Genomic DNA, 19,583 nt, shown 5'->3' on the forward strand with positions numbered 1-19,583 from the left:
GCCATCTGTTCCAGTCCTTCTCTTCCATTGCCTTCCTTCTCTCTGTGTGTGACATCACTTTACCGGGGCCCATTTAAGGATGCCACTGACAGAGATGGTCAACTTTATGCCTGGGTCATGCTCATTTCATGATTGTTTTTGTATAGTGTTTGTGGATTCTTGGATTGCAATGATATTTTGTGTAGATTAACTGGTTTTGTACTTTTTTTGCTTGTTACGTCCACTGTGAGATTATTTGAGATTCTGTCTGATTGTTAGGTTAGTTGTCTATGTAAGTACTTTGAACACACCTTTAGATGTCTTGATCAGATAGAGAATCCAGGTTTGTGCTGGAACATTCATGTAAGATGTTTACCTGTACATGAGTCTCTGAATGCTACATATGTGTCTGTTTGTTCAGTGATTATTATGATTATATAGGTTGATGTCTGGATCAATTTTGTTCCACATTTTTCCTTTGAAAGGACAAACTATGCTTCTAAAAAAGTAGTAGAAGAAAAACATTTGAAGGGCACTACATATGAGGCCAATGTTAATGTCACAAAAAAAAAGGTTAAAAAAAAAAAGTTTATGGTCCAATATGCTAATCAGCATCCAAGGATCCAAGTGTATTTATCAAAGCTATTTTATTCACTGGTGTCTAAAAAACCTTTATAAACGTCCATGTCTCAGCTGTTATGTATAGCTTATTGTTAGCCTGCTAGCTAAATCAGCTAAGTCATTTCTGCCTTTTGGTACTCTGGTTGTACAGTTAGCATGTAGCTTAGTAAAGAAGTTTATTATGACATCAGAACTGGTTTCCTCAAAAGTAGATTGTGTTGTAGGTTAATAGCCTCCAAAAATTACTGTGGACTTTCTGCTCACTGCCAGTATGGTTAGCTATCTAAAAAACATCTTTAAGGCAACTGACTGTGCATAGTCATAGCATAACTGTGCATAGTCATAGCCTTGCAGTAAAGTAAGTTAGCAATTCATAAAGTTTACTAGCAGTTGACTAGGTGGTTAGCAGTGTGTGCCAGCATTGCTTGCACTGTAGTAAAGTTCCAGGTCACAATGGCATCAAAAACAAATGTCAGCAAAGTTAAAAGCTGATTGTGATACATCAACTCTTTCCCCTTTTTAGTTTCAAATATAAAAGGTTGTTATGGCCATTTCATGTTAGCATAGTATGTCATAAAAATAGTGCAAAAACAGTAATGTGTGCATATGTATTTTGGGGGTTCATTTTAATCCACATAAAGTCATGCATATTCATAGATTCTAGCATTTTTTATAAGGGTGAAAATGTAGAGATGTCCGTAGGCCATTTTTAGTAGTTTCTTGGGCATTTTCCATCTATATATTTTGCTTTCTTTGTTTAAAAAAACAAACAAACAAAAAAAAAAACTGTCTACAAGCTTCCCTACAAAATTCTGTGAATATCCTCATTATATGCTGTGTTCTCTTCTGATATGTTGACATTTGGTTTAAATGTCAGCATAGATTTTTTTTTCTATTTTTTGCAATAGATAAAAGAAATGAGCATTGCTATTGCATGGGTAGAGTGAATATTCTGCTAATCTTTGTGAGTCAACGTTCATGTAAATTTTTACAATGTGTTTATTGTCCAGTTCGGCACAGAATGCGTTATGCTCCTCGTGTCTCTGCTCTCACACTATCCTAAACTTATCCATTTACTGTGCCGTGTTTGTGAAGAGAGATCCAGGATGTTGTGTGGACAAAGAGGCCTTCAGAAACATGCAAACATACATAAACAAACACACACACGCATGCATAGAACATGCAAATCAGGCACAATTATATTTCCAGATGCCTTTGCCAGTCACCATCACCTTAAGGTGACACATAAACACCCTCCCTCTCCCTCTCTCTCTCTCTCACTCTCTCTCTCTCACACACACATCACCCCTCCTCCTTCCCTCCTCCTGTGTCTCCCACTGTCTCACCTTTCCTGTTACTCTCGCTCCCTCTGACTCCATCTCTCTCTTTCCCTCTATGTCTGACCACCCTCTCTCCCTCTTTCCCTCTCCCCACCACATCTTTGCGCTACACCACTGTCGCTCTCTCACACTGTCTCGCCACGGTCTCTCTCTCAGTGTCTCACCACGGTCTCTCCCTGTTACCCCTCCCTCTCCCCCCTCACTGGCTCTTCTCTCCCGCCCTCGGATCCTTTCCCGCACGGCGTGCGTTTCTTCTGCCAGTGCTCTCTCTCTCTCTCTGTAATCCAGTGCTGGTTGAGACAAGTGATACAGAGAAAGCTCACGAGTGGGATAGAGAGAGGGAGTGAAAGAGAAACAAAAACGAGAGAGAGAGAGAGTGAGATAAAGGGTGAGGGTGAGAGGGAGAGAACCACTTTCCTGGATTACTCCCAGAGGAGGACAGTGAACAGGAAGATCTGCAACTATATGACAGACTGAGGAAGAGGAAGAAGATCCCTCTCACACCCAAACCGGAGCACGAGAGGTGCTGCACGTAACGCCAAACCAAAGTAGACACGGAGGGAGAAGTTTGGTGTGCAGCGAAGCCCCCAGTACAGGAGGACACCCAGGCTGGTGGACGGAGGCTGGCTGTAGCTGCTGTGATGGACAGGGAGGCAAAGGAGCGAAGGAAGATCCAGTTCTCTGTGCCTTCTGCTGCACCTTCCCAGCTGGACCCCAGACAGGTGGAGCTGGTAAGAGCTGGTGGTGCTGAATAAAAGCAAGCAAGAGGCAGCCGCAGCTTCTGAACTAGGTTATGCGTCATTGACCGTACTTCAGAAGCAACTTGGAGTAGTTCAGGAAGGAGACAGGCAGAAATGGAGCCTGACAGCCCATGACAACATGCTTTATAACTGTCAGGTGCAAGATTTGAATTCTCCAGGGTCTTACTGAATTTGCAGCGCAGTTTTGCACAAGTAGCCTGAAATAGATTCGCCCACTGATATTTTTCACAGCTACTAACTGTGAGTCACTTTGGCAATGTGTAACAGTTGCTTTTCATTTAAGAGGCATGATAAACAGGGAGCTTCACTGGCACTGCCAAAATCACTATGCATTATTATAATTACAACAAATTCCACATAAATTTGAGTCTTTTTAAACTACACTAGGCTACTGTCAGTTCTTGGTATTATTACTATATAACTCTACTGTATGCTGATCATGAAATGAATGTTGATAGTAAGTTGTAATTGTATGATGTGTGGTGTGCGTAATTGTACTATGGCTTTAGTTGGACTAATTAGGTTGAGTCATTAACCAGTCGTTAAGTGGTATATCTGAACTGAAATGCTTACATTAGATGATCCAGATTCCATTTACTAGAGAAATTGTGGTATTAGGGCACTACGCTACAGGCCACACAGACACTGACACACAGTGCCAAACCACTGTTCACCCCTCGCATATATAATTGCAAGTGAATTCCATCCCTCATGGGACCTGGACTGTGTATCAATCTGCCTGACAACAGATTATGTAATTCTGTATTGTGCCAATGTGTTTCTGTGTGTGTGTGTTGCTGTGTGTGTAGGCATACACATTTTGGTGCACCTGTATGAGTGTGGTTGTGCACGTGTGTGTTTGTGTGTGTGGTTGTGTGCATGCATGCATGTTTGTGTATGTGTGATTGTGCGCAACTGTGTGTGTATGTGTGTTGTATGCATATGTTTGTTTGTGTGTGTGCTTGTGCATATTTGTGGGTGTTTGTGTGTGTGGTTGTGCGCATGATGGTGTGTGTTTGTGTGTGGTGAGAAACTAGTTCAGCTGCCGTGTTATGACCCAGTTACATCTGGAGATGGGGATAGAAGAAGAGAAAGAAGAGTGGAGCAGAAAGCAAAGGAGAAGACAAGAAAAGAGAGGAGAGGAGAGAAGTTTAGAGAAGAGGAGAGGAGAGGAGGAGAGAAATGGATGGAGCGTGCATGCTACTGATGTTATGTAGAGGTGCAGTTATGATCAAGAGAGCTATTTTGGTAAGAAAATCATAAAGTCCAGAAGTGTAACTTTGAAAAAGGAGATGAGTGGTTAAAAATACTCCCCCCGCCCACATACTTTGTAATCTAACTGAATGAAGTGAATATAAGGTCAGATTCTTATTACTGAGTGTGAATGCATGCATGTGTGACTAAAGTGGTATGATGATGAAGCAGCAAGCAAAGTCAACATATTGGAAGACCCGTAGTTCCCACACAGCTGCTTTTGATGGACCACTAAGAGCAGATCCATGGGTCTCACACTCACCCTCTCACCCCCGCAATCACCCTTTGCATGCATTTGTCAACACTTGATGTAAATGACGTCTGTGTTGGCACACTTGAATGTCACTCTGAAGTTTTCCCATGAATAGGCCCCTGAGCAGGGTTTGGCTGTGGGAGTCTGTCTGTGGGGTCTGGTACAGGCTGACGTGGGGTCTCATGGAAGGTGAGCAGGCTGAACACAGGGATGACGGGCTATGTTTGCATAGCCACTTAATGTGAATGTTTGCTGAATACTAATGAATTTGCAAACTGGCAAATGGTTGATTCCAGGTTATTGGAACGTATGTGTGTGTGTGTGTGTGTGTGTGTGTGTGTGTGTGTGTGTGTGTGTGTGTGTGTGTGTGTGTGTGTGTGAAATTTATTTATATAGGTTAGTACTTTTTCAACAGATCCTTAATGACAAAACTAGTGGAGACAGGCGCAAGGAAAAACTCCCAACATTATATATAGTCCATGTAGTTCAGTTCAGTGTGGGTGCAGCTTCTACAGTGGGTCTAGGGTGGGTGAGCTTTTTCTGCATCCATTGGAGTAGATGGAGTGGGTGGAGAAATATGGCTGCATCAGTTCATCTACTGGCAGGTCTAAAACAGTGCTGGCACATCTCAGCAGTAACATGCAGATCAAACAGAAAGATGTAGTTAGATCTGTAAAGGTCAACAGACTGTGACTGCATTCTACCCACATCATAGTCACAAGCCTGAGTGAACACAGGAAGTGGCTGGATGACAACACCGACATCTCAGATTATCAGAAAACTATGACCAGGGGCGTAGGCTCTATGGGAGTGGGCCTGACCCTTGGATTAAAGCTGGAAGGCTGTTCCATAACTGTGGGGCTTTACATATGAGAAGGCTCTACCCCCATCTGTAATCTTACTAACTGTAGGAACTAAGAGACACCCGCATTTTGAGGGCACAATTAGAAGACCATTACAATCTTTATGAAATAAAATGAAAGTATATGTCTCAGTTAAGCAATCCTACATAAATGGAATAAGGCAGTTTAGTAACATTACATAGGTGTATGGGTGTCAAATGAGAGATCAGAATGAATAACACCTAAGTTATTTGATTTTATTTTTTTACAACTCCATAGGAATATTTAACTTTGAAGTTTTTGGTCAGATATTGTGGCTACACCAGGTCCATGGTCATTAGGATGGGCGTTATGAGCATGGTTAAAGCCGGAAGGAGAGGATTCATTCATGGCCATATATTCTATGAGCTTTGGGATGTTGTCTAACACTTTCTAAATTTTTCAAATATCCAGTAACCAGATTGAATTCAATGTTAAAGTACTAGACGAAGCTCCTTAAAATCTGTTGTAGTGTAGAGTAGTCACAGGTGCTGTAGTCTAGAGTAGCCACAGTTGGTGCAGTCTAGTCACAGGTGGTGTAATCTAGAGTAGTCACAGGTGCTGTAGTCTAGAGTAAGAACAGGTGGTGTAATCTAGAGTAGACACAGGTGGTGTAGTATAGAGTAATCAAAGGTGGTGTACTTTAGAGAAGTCACAGGTGGTGTAATCTAGTCACTGGTGGTGTAGTCTAGATTAGTCACAGGTGGTGTAGTCTATAGTAATCATAGGTGGTGTAGTCTAGTCACTGGTGGTGTAGTCTAGAGTATTCACAGGTGGTGTAGTCTATAGTAATCATAGGTGGTGTAGTCTAGTCACTGGTGGTGTAGTCTAGAGTAGTCACAGGTGGGGTTGTCTAGAGTAATCACAGCTAACGTAGTCTAGAGTCATTTACTGAGATCACTACTCTTGGTCAGCTCTTTTCCTTTATGGAAAATTAGTGGATCACTGTGCTCATTTTGCTGGGGTTATATAAGTCTCAAGCTATGTATGAGCTCAGAATGTTACTAATAACAGATACTAGTAAGCTTGCCGGCATGGTGCTGTGTGTGGGAATAAGTGCTGGGGTTGGGTGAGGATATATATATAAAACATAGTCAGGATGTAGGCCAACACGCGAGAGAAAGGCACGGTTGCCTTGGCAATGGAATGGTAATTACAAAGAGATATGACTGAACAGATGGTTATTCAAGAGTAACAGTTTACAGACTGAGTTGAAATGGTAGGTATTCACATTTTCAAAGGAACTATAACCTGTACATCAATAACCACACACACTTCCCCAGTAGAGCTGGGCTATTTCAGAATACCAGTTAACATGTCAGGTATTGTTTCTGAAAGCATCATGCACACGGGGAAGACATTTGCCTTGCTGTAGTGCGTTTATAAACAAACAAAAATAAGAATACTGCATGTTTTAACATAAATCACATTGGTTGTGAATGAAAAGTAAGAGCTGTTAAAGGAAGTCCAACTGGCATTTGAACACATACCTAAAGCTGATGGAAACTGAGCAAATGTGTTCATCATCAGAGTGTTCCAGATGTCTCAGGAGCGCTTCCCGCTTTCTAGAAAACCCATCATGTCATCATCCATATAAACCTTTTCTGTTTTCTTAACAAAACATCTGCACAGGAAAATCCCATGGGAGATTTCATAATCCCATCACAGCATTATGCAATGTAACAAATTGTGTGAAATTAAATTGAACAGAACAGGAATGAAACATAGATAAAGTCTGAAAGTCATAACAGAGCATAATTATAAGGCCAGGGGTGGAGCACTGCAGGAATTCCTCCATCTCTGCTTCACTCCACCCTCACACTGGAAGTCGTCTAGAATTAATGTAACCTATGACAGGACAAATTTCAGATCAAATGTATCTCATGGCGTCCTGTACTTCCTGCCCACTTTGTTACCTTGGCAACAATATGACATGTGGATATGTCAGTCGGTTCCCACCTACCACATCCCTGTTGGGAATGACGCCTGTGCGTGTGGAGAGGTGGTGATGATTCGTATGTCAGATTTTCATGGTGGTGAATTTTAATATATGCCTGCCTGCTTTGTCACACCTCACCAGCCTGATGTCATGGGAAAAGATTCGTAGCGAGAGAACACAGAGTTTTAAAACTATGGCATCCAAATCACTGTATAGCCTCCATCAGACTGATCAGGCTGAGGGTCCAATTAAGTATTTTATCTTTTTTTTTTTTATTCACAAAGTTAAGAAATATCTATAAATATCTGTAAGATAAAACTGCTGCCAAAGTTCCCTGCCAGAACTGCCTTTATAAACAGATTATAAATTTGTGATATACGTCATACACACAGTAAACAAGCCAGAAATGCACAAATGATTTTATATCCCTGGCAATAAATGACAAGAGCAGTATTTCTCCTGGATGGAAAAGATTGTTATCATAAAGGAAATTGATTATTAGATTACCATTATCTTGTTATACATTTACATACGCAATAAAGATGATTTCTCCTTTAAAATTAGATTCGGCGTCGGAGGCCAACACCGGCCACTCTGTTCCGGCTGACGGATCACATGTCCCCAGAGGAAGACAGTTCCCGCCAGCAGGTAAGATCGTGCTGACACACACCTGCAGATGAGCGCTGCATATGTACAACTCTGGAAGTCAAAAAACACTGTACTGAAGGTCATTACATGCATGCGGAATATTCAACGAGTAAAACTTACTTCTCCTAGATTATTGGTATCTTCTAATTTCTATGGACATGTCTATGCAAACCAGTAAAAAAGAAAACATTTATGAAAGCATAAGTGTGGTTTAATCAGAGTTATTCCAATTGCTCTTATCATTGTCATAACATCAAAGGTGATATCATTGACATGAAAAATGATGACTGCTGCAATTAAGAGTGTCTTTAATTTTGTGGTAGCTGGCAGTTTGTGAAAATGGAGTCCTGAAGCCTGAAAAAGACAACACAGCAATCTACCAGCCCCCTTCACTCAAAGGTAACACAGCAATCTACCAGCCCCCTTCACTCAAAGGTAACACAGCAATCTACCAGCCCCCTTCACTCAAAGGTAACACAGCAATCTACCACCCCTTTACTCAAAGGTAACACAGCAATCTACCAGCCCCCTTCACTCAAAGGTAACACAGCAATCTACCACCCCTTTACTCAAAGGTAACACAGCAATCTACCACCCCTTCACTCAAAGGTAACACAGCAATCTACCACCCCTTTACTCAAAGGTAACACAGCAATCTACCACCCCTTTACTCAAAGGTAACACAGCAGTCTATCACCCCTTCACTCAAAGGTTAACGGCAATCTACCAGCTCCCTTCACTCAAAGGTAACACAGCAATCTACCACCCCTTCACTCAAAAGTAACACAGCAATCTACCACCCCTTTACTCAAAAGTAACACAGCAATCTACCACCCCTTCAGTCAAATGTAACAGCAATCTACCACCCCTTCACCCAAAGGTAACATGGCAATCTACCAGCTCCCTTCACTCAAAGGTAACACAGCAATCTACCACCCCTTTACTCAAAAGTAACACTGCAATCTACCACCCCTTCAGTCAAATGTAGCAGCAATCTACCACCCCTTCACCCAAAGGTAACACAGCAATCTACCACCCCTTCACCCAAAGGTAACACGGCAATCTACCAGCTCCCTTCACTCAAAGGTAACACAGCAATCTACCACCCCTTCACTCAAAAGTAACACAGCATTCTGCCACCCCTTTACTCAAAAGTAACACAGCAATCTACCACCCCTTCAGTCAAAGGTAACACAGCAATCTACCACCCCTTCAGTCAAAGGTAACACAGCAATCTACCACCCCTTCACCCAAAGGTAACACAGCAATCTACCACCCCTTCAGTCAAATGTAACAGCAATCTACCAGCCCCCTTCACTCAAAGGTAATACAGCAATCTACCACCCCTTCACACAATAGTAACAACTATCTACCACCCCTTCACGCATAGGTAACAACAATCTAACACCCCTTCACTCAAAGTTAGGGCAGGGAATGAATGGTCTGGGATTACTGAAGGGCGCACACAGCTAACAGCTGGTCATAACAAAACAGATGAATATATACACACACACACACACACACACACACACACACACACACACACACACACAGAGGGACTGAGTGGGAGAGTGCAGTGTCTCACTGCTTTCTTGATTACCTGTGTTATATTCCAAGGTGATCTTCTCCTTCAGTGGCTCCAGTGATTAGAGAAATCTGAGAGGTGGAGCTGCTCTGGCAGGAGAAGTCTCCACTTGAGAACGCTTCCCCCAGGGCCTGAAGGAAAGTGATGACAAGCTCCTTATGAGCCTGACATTACCAGCATTTCCTCCCCAACCCTTCTGTGTCTATTCCTGTGCTCTTTGTTCTCTATTTCTGTCTCTCTCTCTTTCTCTCACTCACTCACTCTCTTTACATGTCTCTGGGAACGACACCAGCAGGCTTCGGTTACAGTACAGCAGAAGCTGAGTAAAACAAATAGATGAATTTTAAAAAAGCCACGCATGCACACCCTAATTACCCATTACATCACTGTCACCGAATGAGTTATTCTTTTAATTCCCTGTAAAAATGTGACACTAGAGAGGGGCATGAGTATTTAATGGCATGGTGTTACACATGGATTGATCTTTAAGATTTGTTTGTTCAGTTGTATTTTAGTGCTTAAAAGACTGACCACATGTTTGTCCTCTTTGCTTGATGACTACTGCTTGAGCTCTTTGGTTGATGACCACACTTGACCAGGCAGTCCTGTGGTACTTTATGACTAGACTAGCACAGTGATCTAGTGGTTAAGCTTTGCTTTTCTCAGTCTCTGTGTCTGTGTCCCTCTGTCTTACTGTAACTTCCTGACTGACTGTGTCACCATGTTGAGACTCCCGTCTCCACATGGCCATGATAAAGGGCATTATGGAAATTAACAGTGAAGCGAAGTCACACGGTCCCTGCCTGAATCTGTCCTACTTTGCGTTGATCTTTGTAGCGGTTCAGAAGATGTTGAAGAGCCAGCAGCTGTCTCCAGACGTCTCAGATGGCGAGGACATCTCACCGGACTCCTCCAGGGGTGAAACGCATGCTTTCACCTCTCTGTGCATTTATCTGACTATTATTATTATCATTCCCATCTATCCACCAATATTCCCATTCAGCCATTAACATTCACATCCATCCATTAAATAACATTCCCATCTGTCCACTAATATTCCTCTCCATCCACTAACATTCCCATCTACCCATTCACTAACATGTTTGAACAGCCATACAGTTCAGCCAAGCACTTGGCTGAAAACAGATGAATAGAGAACAATTGATTAAATGGGCGTTTTCAGATAATGACCTTTTTGAACTTACTTGCCCATAGATCCAACAGATGATGTCATATCTGACCAATCAGATGACCAGTCAGCGTGTGAGTTCACAGATGAGGAGGCAGACTCGATCCCTCTACACGAGACACTAGGAGAAGGTGACAAGGGAACATCTGATTCTAAAGGAGAGCAGAGGAGAGCAGAAAGCCCAGCGAGTGGAGAGAGTAAGTTATTAAAGGACTGAAATAATATTTTTTTGTGGCAAACTCAAGTTCAGCAGTGTTTTGTGATCATGGCAAAATTCTAACTTGGAGAATGATATAACAACCCAAAACACATTAACCAAACATGAATTGGCCCTAGCGTATTTAGAAGTTCTTTTGTTTTTTGCTTATTAAACTAACTCTCTCTTTCTGGATTGCTGTGTCTATTACCTCACTACCAGCGGTGCAAGTTTACATGCAGTGTCCTGAAGAGGACACTGTTCCTTCAGAAAACTCAGCAAAAGAGGAGTATCCCCTGGACTCTGGCAGAGGTGAGATGCATTCACCCGTCCAACGTGTATGCAGCATCGTTTCTGTATTTTTGTTACCGGAAAGCATCTTGTGGTCAACAGCATATGATAGCACTGGTTCAACATCCCTCTGGGAACTTAACTTTGCATTACCTACAGAGCCACCAGATGACACCACGCCTCACCAATCAGATCATCAGTCAGTGCACGTGGTGAAAGGAGAAGCAACAGCTGACTCAGCAGGAGAGGAGGACAGAACAGAAAGCCCAGCGCGTGGCGAGTGTAAGCAGGACGAACCATAGCTGGCAGAGTACAGACCGAATGCGATCGCGATTTGTGCAACGCAAAAAGTAAACGCAAGTTAGTTATATTCATTTTAAGAGACGTACCTTTGAACGAGGATGTCATCATTTGCACAAGTGGGAGGTCGGCTGAAGGGCAGGAAGATGATCAGGTGTAGAAAGAAAACCTATTACCATGGCAACATCCAGAAAGATAGAACAAAGCTTACTTGTCTCATGGGACTACAGGCAACCTGAAGGACGTTGAAAGGCGTTCCCATCCTACTGAATATCATCTGTATTCTTAGCTTGTATTAAGGGCAAAATCCAATTTTATTTAGTTAAACTTAAGACAATAAGCAGACACTCTGTGTAACTTTGTATTGTGTGAGTGCCTTTATTATAAAGAGGACTGTAACGCTTGTGCTAGGTGTCATGAGGTGGAAGGGCACAGTAGCAGGAGTATGACACAGAGCCTCATTATGTTTTATGCATAAAGCAACAAAAAGGAAACAGCCACGAGGAAGATTTTCTTTTCAGCAACAGGCTCTGTGTATGGGTTCTTTCTTTGTGTCTGCGCTCGCTCTCTAAATCCAGCATTACGCTTACAGTATTTAGCTGACTCTTTTATCCAAAGCAACTTACAGTTATGACTGAGTACAAATTGAGCAATTGAGGGTTAAGGGTCTTGCTCAGGGGCCCAACAGTGTCAGCTTGGCGGTGGTGGGGCTTGAACCAGCAACCTTCTGATTACAAGTTAAGTACTTGAAACACTGAGCTACCACCAAGCAGCCTACTGGGAGAGAAGGCAGCATATATGGAAGCTACTGTTAATGACACACTGACGCAAGTTCAAATGGGATGTCTCTCTGCCCTGCAGATGACACTCAGCCACAACCCCACTGCCGCAAATATTATTTTCTCCCTGTACACGCACACATCCAATCCCACCATAAACAAGCAATCTCACACCATAAACATCCAATCTCACACCATATACATCCAAACTTACACCATATATTTTGCTCTTTTTTGCTCTCTGTTTTTCTGTAAGAGTAGATACTCTGGATATGCATGCACAAACCTGCATTTAGATGTGCGTTATAGAAACTGCACTATAATGAACCAGTGTATAAAACAGCTCAGGGCTGTGAGGTATGAGGAATGCACAACCGTGCATAGCCTGCCAGTCTACCGTACACACCCTGCAAGTCTACCGTACACACCCTGCCTGTCTACCGTACACACCCTGCAAGTCTACCGTACACACCCTGCCAGTCTACCGTACACACCCTGCAAGTCTACCGTACACACCCTGCCTGTCTACCGTACACACCCTGCAAGTCTACCGTACACACCCTGCAAGTCTACCGTACACACCCTGCCTGTCTACCGTACACACCCTGCCAGTCTACCGTACACAGCCTGCTAGTCTACAGTATGCAGCCTGCTAGTCTACTGTACACACCCTGCCTGTCTACCGTACACACCCTGCCTGTCTACCGTACACACCCTGCAAGTCTACCGTACACAGCCTGCTAGTCTACAGTATGCAGCCTGCTAGTCTACTGTACAGTGTACACACCCTGCCAGTTTTCTGTACACACACACCCAGCCATTCTATCATACATAGCCTGCCAGTCTACTCTACTCAGTCTGCCATTCTACTGTATGCATCCTGTCAGTCTACTATACAGGCTAGGCTTAAAACTGAAGGTGTGATATGTTAACTTTTGAATGTCAGTGCATTTGTGTTATCATACATTTAATTTGATCCAAATAGCAGAATAAATACTTTAGCAATTGCTTTTTGGTTTTGCAAATGTTTGAGAAATTGTAAGACAAATACTTTATGGGGGATTAATCGAAATGATATACTGTATTTAGAGCAGTTCTGACTTTGTATGTGTATGTTTAAAGTATTCTACTCTGAATTTGACAATAAAAAATGAAATCTAATACGAATTGTGTCTTCGTCACTTGTGTGTGTGCATGTGTATATGCATGTATTCCTATGCTTGTATTAGTCTGAGCATACTGTGGCCTGTAATGTAATTGCCCAGTTAGGAAACATGAACTCCAAGGCAGAAGAACAGGACATGCCCCTCGTATTACAGAACATCTCAGCGACTATAGTTGCTGCTTATGTTTTCCTATGGAAAAAATCTTGCTTTGCGAGCCCGTAATAGGTGTGTTGTTCCACACCACTAGATGGCAGTATATTCTAACATGTTAATATTGACGTCGTTAACCTTTATAAAGTGCTTACGGTGGATGCTCCTAATCATACACTGGACTAGGGACTGCGCACAAGCCCATCCATGTCGTTTGTAATTTCTTATTTCTTATCACTATCTTAATAATAATAATAATTATTATCATAATAATAATAATACATGAGATTTATATAGTGCTTTTCAAGAACCCAAAAAGGTTAAAAAAATATAGATATACAATAAAAGAGGCATCGGAAAACACAATAGACATAATAATACCAGGATAAGGACGTTGAATAAGACATGGACAGAGCACAGTGGGAAGTCGGGGATAGATTCAGCTTGAGGAAGGTCATAGGGTGGAGAAGATGTGCTTTAAAGTTAGCTTTCAATATGGAGAGAGAAGTAGACAGATGGACACACGAGGGGAGAGAGTTCCAGAGGTGTGGAGCACATCTGGAAAATGCTCGGTCACCGAAGCTGTGAAGATTGGATGTAGGAACAGTGAGGAGTCCAGCAGAAGAAGACCTGAGACAGCCAGTGGGTTTGTAGTGAAGGTCAGACTGATAAGGTGGCGTGAGAATGTTGAGGGCTTTGTATGTGAGAAGGAGGATTTTGTGGTGGATGTTTGATGGATTTTAGTCCTGAGATAGATCTGAGCATCATCCATGTAGCAAAGAAAGTCCGATTTGAAATGACATATGATATGTCTGAAGGGGAGTATTTACATGACAAACAGGCGAAATCCCAGGACTGAGCCTTGTGTGACCCCTGGAATGACAACAGAGGTGGAGTAAGTGTATTGGGAAGAAGGTGAACCAGTCCAGAGCAGATCCATCAATGCCCAGTTCATGGAGGCTTTACAGGAGCAGAAAAAGGATATTACGCGCACCCTCATCTGCAGACAGGAGAATGTCTTTGATGACCATAACCAGGACAGTTTCTGTGATCTGGAAAGGAAGGAATTAGGACTTGAGTAGGTCAAAAAGATTGTTAGTTTGAAGGTAAGCTTGGAGTTGATTGGTAACAGCTCAATCAATAATTTTGGAAAGACATGGAAGATTAGAAATGGGGCAGTGGTTGTTAAGATTAGAGTTAATTTAAAAAAATATATATATATAACAAGGATGACCAGAAGTTTTAAAAAAGAGGAAAGATTAATGTAGATATTACATTATTCATGCAATATTACACAGATTTTATTTCATAAGGAAGCCTTAGTGAATTTGCAATGCAAAGTTTAAGAATTTAAATCTCAAGGTTTGCTCAACTCATAAATCTGACTGCAGCACAACTTTTTTTTTTAACAGTGACAATATCAAAAGCCCATGATGGAGATACGAGATACGAGTATTCTACAATCAAATTGATTACGGACACAATGTAAACTGATTGCTGATAAAATGCAAACTGAAATGATATTCTGATGCAAAAGGTTTGCTCATCTCATATAAAAACATAGAGAAGCTTCTGAATGCAACACAATCTTTTGAACTGTAACAAAAGTCAATGGAAAAACATAAAGTCTTAAAGTGTGCTACAACTAAACTGATTAATGACACAAAGTAGAATGATTTTAATTATTTAATGAATTCATTTAATGTTTCTAAGAAATGGCTTTAGATATTTAAGCTACTGATTTTAATTATTCAATCTAAATGCTCCTCCACATATTTTACATACTGACCTCTTCTGTAAGTAACATCTGTCAAGTGCTTGTGGTCCAGTCATAATTCACAAAATCTGGCCATCATTATAGCAACAAATATCAACTCATAGGCCTGGCCAAAATAATTTATTGGTACCATTCTGCATGGATTTCACTTTAACGCTGTTTTCAGCAACATCCATTATTATACTAGGGTATCTTTTTTCCATCCTAATTAACTGCACACCACTCCCTAATGTGTTCTGGCTGGATGGCATCAGGTCTCCATGGGTTACCTTTGGGTCATCTCTCCGGACTCCTGCGCCGGGGAGGGCACCTCCTGCTCATCGGGGCCCTAGGAGAGAGCTTCTACCTGGGGGCCCCCGGCCTGCGGATCCCCGTGGTGTCCCTGGAGGAGTCACAGGTGTGCTCCAGCCTGAGGGTCTGTGGCTATAACCTGCTTCGGCTCAGCGTCTATCACCTGCCACCAGACATGAAGCTAGGGGTGGATGATGTCACTGGGGTGTTTTTCGCTGAGGCCAGAAAACCATAGCAATCCCCTGTGAGGATTGACAGCATGTGGAGAGGATGACCTTGGCGCTATATTTTTTTTAATCGTCGTAGTTTCATTAATAGTGTGTCCATAATAAATGCTTAATGCTAGTCCTTCCTTAGCATCCCAACTGAGTGTTTTATTGCAGATAAATACAGTGAGTTTTCTGCCTTCTTTAGCCACAAAACTACTGCTACAAGAGAAAACATTACAAGTAGTTTAGCCCATTGCTTGGTCACACTGCCATCACATGTCAGTTTGAGGAAGTTATGATGACGTTTTATTAAGTGTTTGTTGCATGGGCTTACCTTGATGTTGTAGTTGACTTGTAACTACATTACACATGGTTTAGCTGATTATTACTTGGGTTAGAAGGCAAGGCAAGTTTAGTTATCTAGCATGTTTTAGATGCAGTGGCATTTCAAAGTGCAGAAGGCACTGTCATCGCATTGTTGCATGTTGTTTATTATACATGTTACTCTTTTGGAGAATTGCTGAGATAGCTTGGTAACCCACAGCATTACCCCATCACTTCTAATGGCATCCTGTTCTTCCTGTGTGTTTAACCTCCTTCCTGCATCACACATTATACATACAGTAATTATGTGCAGGTATCATTTTTCAAACCAGCTAAATCACGCATGTCCAGCATCTCTTAGGTTTAATGAGACAAGGTGAAGTTAACTATATTAACTCCGACCGGCTGAAACCTTTAGCTAGCTAACTAGGTTATCTAGGTCATTATCATTAGCGAGCGTTCTGGTCAAGCATTGTGTATGCACTGTAGTATTCTGCATCAGTTCATCAGTGACAAAACCAGAGTCTAGGGATGTTGGTGCTCAGGAAGGAATCAAATAACAATAACACAGAAAACGAACAAAAGATGAACACAAACAGGAAAACTAAACACAAGATGTAAACTAAGAGCGGGTAGTTAAAAGGTGCAATGACGGCAAGAAACTAGTGACAGGCACTAGTACTCATGGTAGGCAGAGCACTGAGGATGCGCACATGAGACGAGTTTATTGAAAAGTTCAGTGCGCTTATATTTTTAAGTAGATCGTGTCACGCAGCCCTCTGCCTCTGTAACCCTAGCCAGAATGTACAGCCCTCAGGGTCCACAGCCTACTTCCCAATACTATATGCTATACTTTATTTATGATGGGCAAATTAAATCACCATATTTTACATCGGGTTCAAGTGTCAAATATGTGTCAAATGAAGCAAGATTGACATTTACTGTAATGAATCTCATAGACTTGAAGCTTACAAAATGACAACACCATAGCTGTTCTTAAAAGACAAGGCCACACTGAAAATGCACTTACTTGCCTAAATTACATTTCATTTGTATAGACCCTTTTGTTCCATTGTGTCACTGTTCGGCAGGAACAATGGCTAATGCATTAATGACATTAGCAATCTGCCAGACTAGTTTTTGGTTGTGTTTATAGTGGAGTGGAAGTTAAAGTTGTCAGAAAAGGTGGCAGGGTTTCCATGAGTAGCAGAGCCTCCATTTAGTATACAAATCAGGTAAAAGAGCATGTCTTCCTTATTAATGTTCTCATTGTTCCCACCGTAGCATTAGGATGTGAACATCTGGCGCATTATTGCTGTCTTGGGGCACTCTCCGCCCAGAGTGCTGCTCTCTACTTAATAACTTGGGTAGAAAAAACAAAGCTAATGGGCAGCGATGGGTCCTTTTGTTGCCTGAACTGAAGAAGGCCAGTGGACAGATGGGGCAGATAGAAATCCAGGAGGACCAGGAGCAGGAACGGCTTGGCTTGGCTGGCTGGAGTAAAAAGCCCCCCACATGATGCCATCAGTGCCTGGGGTCAGGCAGGCAGGCAGGCAGGCAGGCAGGGGGGTCTGAGAGCTCACAGGTTGGCGGCCGCTCAAACCCGGTTCTCTATCTCCATCTCAGGAGATAAGGATAAGAGACAGGGAGACCACAGCTTGGCCTTGGGCAGCGAGCAGCAGATGCATGACAGGCTAATCTTAGCTCCACAGACAGGAAAACCATAGGGAGGGTGCTCACACGCAAGTATAAATGTGACCATAAGCTGTGTGGGCCTGCGGTGCACAGACGAAGAGATGGAAGGAGAGACGGGAGAAGAGCAAGGGATGAAGGGATCGCATGGAGGAGAGAGTGGGATGGAGGGAGTAGCTGCCATGGAGGCTTGCTACCAGGGTTTCAACCCTGCAGCTTACCTGCAGTACAACTACACAGCACCCCGTGCTGACTTCCACCGCCGAGACAGCATTGTGCCCTGGAAACTCAGCTGCCTGCATAAAGCTTTTACAGAAGGTGTGCCTACGTGTGTGTGTGTGTGTGTGTGTGTGTGTGTTTGCAGTTCATACCTTGCTTAGCAAATTCTCAGATCTGTAGTTTCTCTGTTTGTACCTCTCAGTTAAAATATGTTTGGTTAGATAAGGCAGCTGAAAAACCAGAGTGTGCTCCTCAGTGTGGGAAACGGGAAAACATTGTTTTTCCGTTTTTTTCTCCTTGTGTTGCAACTGTTTTGTTTTAGCATTAATCATCCCCACCGTTATTTATTCTGTACGGTCCCTCCAGAGGGATTGAGAGGAGAGGTTCTGGTGGATGTGGGGTCTGGCCCCACACTGTACCAGGTGATGAGTGCTTGCGAGCACTTTGATCGGATCATCCTGTCTGACTTCCTGGAGGTGAACCGGAATGAGCTGCTGAAGTGGCTCCAGGGTGGTGAGGGCAGTTTAGACTGGACGCCATACCTACAGCATGTGTGTGAGCTGGAGGGACGAAGGTGAGGCTGGCCGAACACACTGACAGAATAGCAAATAATACACTCGGTTTCACAGTCAGGAAGGATTTCTGGATACTTACATCGTTTCAATGACAGGAGGGCGATAAAGCAGCATTATTGTGGTACCGTAAAAACACTCACCCTGTAAAACGTTTAACTGGCCAATCATTCCATGGTTGGTTATTATCTGTTCTCAGACTGATGGTGTGTGTTCAATTCTTGTTTTCCAAATGCCATGTCTTCTTCAAGAATAGGCTAAAGACCAATTTCATTTTTCTATATGGACTGTGAATTATTAGGATGTTTAATGATAAAGCATGCATGTTTTAAGTGTTTGTAGCTAGTGTTTGTAACATGTTTTAAGTGTTTGTGACCTGGTGATCCACTGTGCTGCATGCTTTCGAGTGTACACTGCTCCAAAACACCAGATCCAGCTAATAAGATCGTTATCAAGCCCTTTGTGAGCCGATTCAGGTGTTTTGAGGCAGGAAGAGCTTGAACCCATGAGCAGCAGGTTGCTGGGTCCCTGGGGCTGGACTCGAGGACTTTAAGGAATCTCATTGTGCTGGTGCCCAGTCCTACTGCCTGGAGGGAGAAAGCCGAGCGACTTCGCTCAGTGGTGACCGATGTGCTTCCCGTTGATGTACATCAGCCCCACCCTCTGCCCCCTGGAACCCTGCCCCACTCCGGAGCCGACTGCCTCGTCTCTTCCTTCTGCCTCGAGAGTGTGAGCCCCGATCTGGCCTCCTTCACTCGGGCCCTGGGTCATCTCTCCAGACTCCTGCGCCGGGGAGGGCACCTCCTGCTCATCGGGGCCCTAGGAGAGAGCTTCTACCTGGGGGCCCCAGGCCTGCGGATCCCCGTGGTGTCCCTGGAGGAGTCACAGGTGTGCTCCAGCCTGAGGGTCTGTGGCTATAACCTGCTTCGGCTCAGCGTCTATCACCTGCCACCAGACATGAAGCTAGGGGTGGATGATGTCACTGGGGTGTTTTTTGCTGAAGCCAGAAAACCATAGCAATCCCCTGTGAGGATTGACAGCATGTGGAGAGGACGACCTTGGCGCTATATTTTTTTAATCGCTGTGTGTCTATTGATATAATGGTTAAACAGTCTATTGGTTTAATTCAGTTTGAATAAAATCTAAATGTTCGTGAGACTGTGTTTA

General features: G+C 43.0%; 2 protein-coding genes across 2 annotated transcripts; both read left to right on the plus strand.

Moving 5' to 3' along the window:
• The first annotated feature begins 1,992 nt into the window (after nucleotides 1-1,992).
• Nucleotides 1,993-11,571, plus strand: LOC113576874 (protein phosphatase 1 regulatory subunit 1B). The gene is made up of 7 exons (XM_027009215.2): nucleotides 1,993-2,671; nucleotides 7,593-7,676; nucleotides 8,000-8,075; nucleotides 10,099-10,179; nucleotides 10,477-10,647; nucleotides 10,869-10,958; nucleotides 11,097-11,571. Exons 1-7 carry the CDS (start codon nucleotides 2,582-2,584, stop codon nucleotides 11,237-11,239), a joined length of 735 nt encoding a protein of 244 aa, XP_026865016.2. The 5' UTR covers nucleotides 1,993-2,581; the 3' UTR covers nucleotides 11,240-11,571.
• Nucleotides 11,572-17,730: 6,159 nt separating this feature from the next.
• LOC113576882 (phenylethanolamine N-methyltransferase) lies at nucleotides 17,731-19,565 on the plus strand. Its single transcript, XM_027009226.2, has 3 exons — nucleotides 17,731-17,943; nucleotides 18,211-18,418; nucleotides 18,995-19,565. The coding sequence occupies exons 1-3, from the start codon at nucleotides 17,760-17,762 to the stop codon at nucleotides 19,431-19,433; spliced, it is 831 nt and encodes a 276-aa protein (XP_026865027.1). The 5' UTR covers nucleotides 17,731-17,759; the 3' UTR covers nucleotides 19,434-19,565.
• The last annotated feature ends 18 nt before the right edge of the window (nucleotides 19,566-19,583 follow it).

Source organism: Electrophorus electricus, chromosome 14 (assembly GCF_013358815.1).
Source record: "Electrophorus electricus isolate fEleEle1 chromosome 14, fEleEle1.pri, whole genome shotgun sequence".
NCBI classification, from domain to species: domain Eukaryota; kingdom Metazoa; phylum Chordata; class Actinopteri; order Gymnotiformes; family Gymnotidae; genus Electrophorus; species Electrophorus electricus.

What these genes read in the sequence shown, in the direction of transcription:
- LOC113576874 (XM_027009215.2), top strand. Translation starts at nt 2,582, where the DNA reads ATGGACAGGGAGGCAAAGGAGCGAAGGAAGATCCAGTTCTCTGTGCCT. An exon ending in AAGACAGTTCCCGCCAGCAG is followed by an intron (nt 7,677 to 7,999) that starts GTAAGATCGTGC and finishes ATTTTGTGGTAG; the next exon opens with CTGGCAGTTTGTGAAAATGG. An exon ending in CTCACCGGACTCCTCCAGGG is followed by an intron (nt 10,180 to 10,476) that starts GTGAAACGCATG and finishes ACTTGCCCATAG; the next exon opens with ATCCAACAGATGATGTCATA.
- LOC113576882 (XM_027009226.2), top strand. Translation starts at nt 17,760, where the DNA reads ATGAAGGGATCGCATGGAGGAGAGAGTGGGATGGAGGGAGTAGCTGCC. An exon ending in GCATAAAGCTTTTACAGAAG is followed by an intron (nt 17,944 to 18,210) that starts GTGTGCCTACGT and finishes CGGTCCCTCCAG; the next exon opens with AGGGATTGAGAGGAGAGGTT. An exon ending in TGTGAGCTGGAGGGACGAAG is followed by an intron (nt 18,419 to 18,994) that starts GTGAGGCTGGCC and finishes GCTGGTGCCCAG; the next exon opens with TCCTACTGCCTGGAGGGAGA.